This window comes from Vombatus ursinus, unplaced genomic scaffold (genome assembly GCF_900497805.2).
Source record: "Vombatus ursinus unplaced genomic scaffold, bare-nosed wombat genome assembly UNPS02015361.1, whole genome shotgun sequence".
Lineage (NCBI taxonomy): Eukaryota > Metazoa > Chordata > Mammalia > Diprotodontia > Vombatidae > Vombatus > Vombatus ursinus.
Window position 1 is genome coordinate 1,539 of NW_020955139.1, and position 2,972 is coordinate 4,510.

Consider the following 2,972-nt stretch of genomic DNA (forward strand, 5'->3'; position numbering starts at 1 on the left):
ATACATCTATGGGCTTGAGCCCATGGGTTCCAGAAAGTTTGGCCTGACCGTCCTACCCTGTTGCCTAGGTGATCCGCCCTGCCCCATACTTTGAGATGGACTTGGACTGAGTAGGTGCCCTACCCCTCCCACCTCCANGCAGATCTATGGGCTTGAGCCCATGGGTTCCAGAAAGCTTGGCCTGATGGTCCTGCCCTGTTGCCTAGGTGATCCACCCTGCCCCATACTTTGAGATGGACTTGGACTGAGTAGGTGCCCTACCCCTCCCACCTCCACATTCCTCCCATATCATGTACCTCCCTAGCCAGAAGTCTGGCAGTCAGTCCCTTGTGAGTTGTCGTCCTGCTACTGAGGCATCACAGGCATCCTGTCAAAGAAGAAGGTGAGTACTCTGCTGGGCAAGAGGAGAAAGAAAAGAAAAAAGGGAATTTGATAGAGGGACCTAGGAGACCAGCTCAAGGCCCTGAGTTTCTCAGGCACAGAATTAAATTCAACATTTATCAAGCTCCTACTAAGTGCAAGTCATTGAGTCTGCCTGCCATTACCTTCAGGAAAAAGAAACTCTGGGATTAGGGCTGAGATTAGGGGTCAGACATGTGTCATAGGGACCTTCTCCAATCTAGCCCCTGGGCTTCTCAGGGCAATAATCTAGAAGTCCGTCTCCTCTTCTGGGAGGGCTAGGGTAGGGGAAGGGAGACAAGAATAGTTTCCAGGACAGATAACAGATTTTTAAGGGCAAGAACTCTGGGTCCAGACCTCACCTCCAATTGGTCAATCTGTTATGACTCTGGGACTCTAAGGTAGGGAAAGGACTTCAAACACAGAAGAATTAAGCAAAGCAAGACTCTGAGGAAATGAGGACAAATTCTACCAATCATTCTAATTCTTAACAACTCAGTCTTCAGAAGGTGACGGGTAGAACTCTAGTCCTTCCTTGTGCGATAGTTCTTAACATAATTAGGGGTGATAGTTCATGAACTGCTCCCCATGTAGGCACTCTGCAGCCCCTTCACCCCTCAGTCTCTCTTTCTCAATACTGTAGACTGTCAGAGTTGGACCAGTCCTAAGAAATCTTCCAGGTCAGACTGGGAAGGACTTGCCTGAGATTACATAATGGAAGAGCTGGGACCAGAGGCCAGGGATCCTATCTCCCAATCCAAAGCTCTTTGCCCTGCACAGTACACTTCTCCCTACCCCTAATACCTCTCCTTCTGATTCCTCTTTCTTCTCAGCTCCCCTGCCTTTATCCCTCCCACTATTCCTAGATCAGCAAATCCTCGCACCATAAACCAGGAAACATCTAGTCCACAGAGAGGGGGAAATGAGCAGGAGGCCTAGGGGTGGGGAATGTATGAAACTTCTTACCCAATGCTAACCTCCTCTTTCTTGAACAGAACTTTTGCATCATGAGGCTGATGGGGAGGCAGCTAATATTGAAGGTTTTACTGGGTTCAGCTTTCATGGGGCTGTTGATGTTGCTGGTAAATCAACAGCAAAGTCCCTGCATACCTTCACTGGATCTGTGGCCCTCATCCCAGAAAGCTCCCACTGAAGACCCTCTGGGCCTCTCTTCAAGGAAGTTTGAGTGGCAGACTCGGACACCACACCCCTTGGACCTGAGGTACCCTTATCCCTACCCCTTCCTGATCAACCATCCTGACAAGTGTGAGGGGTCCCAGAGGTGCCCCCTTCCTGCTCATGCTGGTGATGACTCGGCCCCAGGATGTGGGGATACGCCAGGCCATCCAGCAAACATGGGGCAATGAGACCTTGGTTCCTGATGTGGTCATTCGCCGCCTCTTTGTTCTTGGCTTGTCCCTACCCCTCTTTGCTCAGGAACTTCAGGCCCTCCTGGAGGAGGAGGACAGGGAGCATGGGGATCTCCTCCAGGTGGGCTTCCTGGATACATACCACAACTTGACTCTCAAGGTCCTCAAGGGGCTGGAATGGATGGCCCAGTACTGTCCCACTGCTCACTATGTGTTCAAGGTGGATAGCGATGTCTTCCTAAACCCCAGCTACCTAGTAAAGCAAGTGTTGCAGCCCAATGGACCCCTATGGCCCAACTTCATCACAGGCCGCATCTACAGAAAGTCAGTCCCCTTCCGGATACGGGGTCACAAGTGGTACATGCCTCCAGAGCTGTATCCCCAGGACAGGTATCCAGACTATTGTGGGGGCCCTGGCTATGTGATGTCTGGCCCCCTGGCCCTCAGGATCCTGACTGTAGCTCAGAGAATCAAAGCCATCTACTTGGAGGATGTGTTTGTGGGGTTGTGCCTGAAACAGCTTGGAGTGAAGCCCACACCTCCTCCCCCCAACACCTTCCTGATGTCCAGGAGGAAGTATGACCATTGTGCCTTCCACCGACTTGTCCTGGTTCACCGCATCCAGCCCCAAGAGTTACTACAGATATGGCCAGACTTCCTGAGAGCTAACATCACCTGCTAAGTGGGACAGTGGACTGGATAGAGCACTGGACCTGGAATCAGAAAGAGCTGAGTTCAAATCTGGCCTCACACTGGGAAGTCATTTAACTTCTGTTTGCCTCAGTTTTCTCAACTGAAAATGAAGACTCAATAGAACCTAACTTCCTGGGTGGTTATGAAGAAAAAAATGAGGTAATATTTATAAATTGCTTAGCACAGAGCCTGGCATATAATAGGTGCTTAAACCTGCTTATTTCCTTCCTCCTTTCCCATGGAGTGAGGGTTTGGCAAAGGGGCCCACATACCCCCTCCCCCTACCTCACCCCACATAGCTAGAAAGAGAGTGGTCACTAGTTCCATCCCATGGGGTTTTCCAAGCTGCCTAAGCTTCTCAAGGCAGCGCCACAGCCCAGTGATCTCATGGAGCTGATGTCAACTCAGACCTTTTCCTCCTTCCTTTCCACTTAGAACTCTTCAGAGTTCACTCCTCCAGCAGCTCCATGGGTCTTTCAGCCTGTATGGGCTCTGAATTGTCTCTCATTC

General features: G+C 50.7%; 1 protein-coding gene across 1 annotated transcript; it reads left to right on the forward strand.

Annotated features, from left to right (window-relative positions):
• The first annotated feature begins 1,406 nt into the window (after positions 1-1,406).
• Positions 1,407-2,451, forward strand: LOC114032008 (beta-1,3-galactosyltransferase 2-like). Its single transcript, XM_027847214.1, is given in 2 exon segments — positions 1,407-1,670; positions 1,672-2,451. Coding segments are annotated over 2 exon segments (1,044 nt in total).
• Positions 2,452-2,972: the final 521 nt, after the last annotated feature.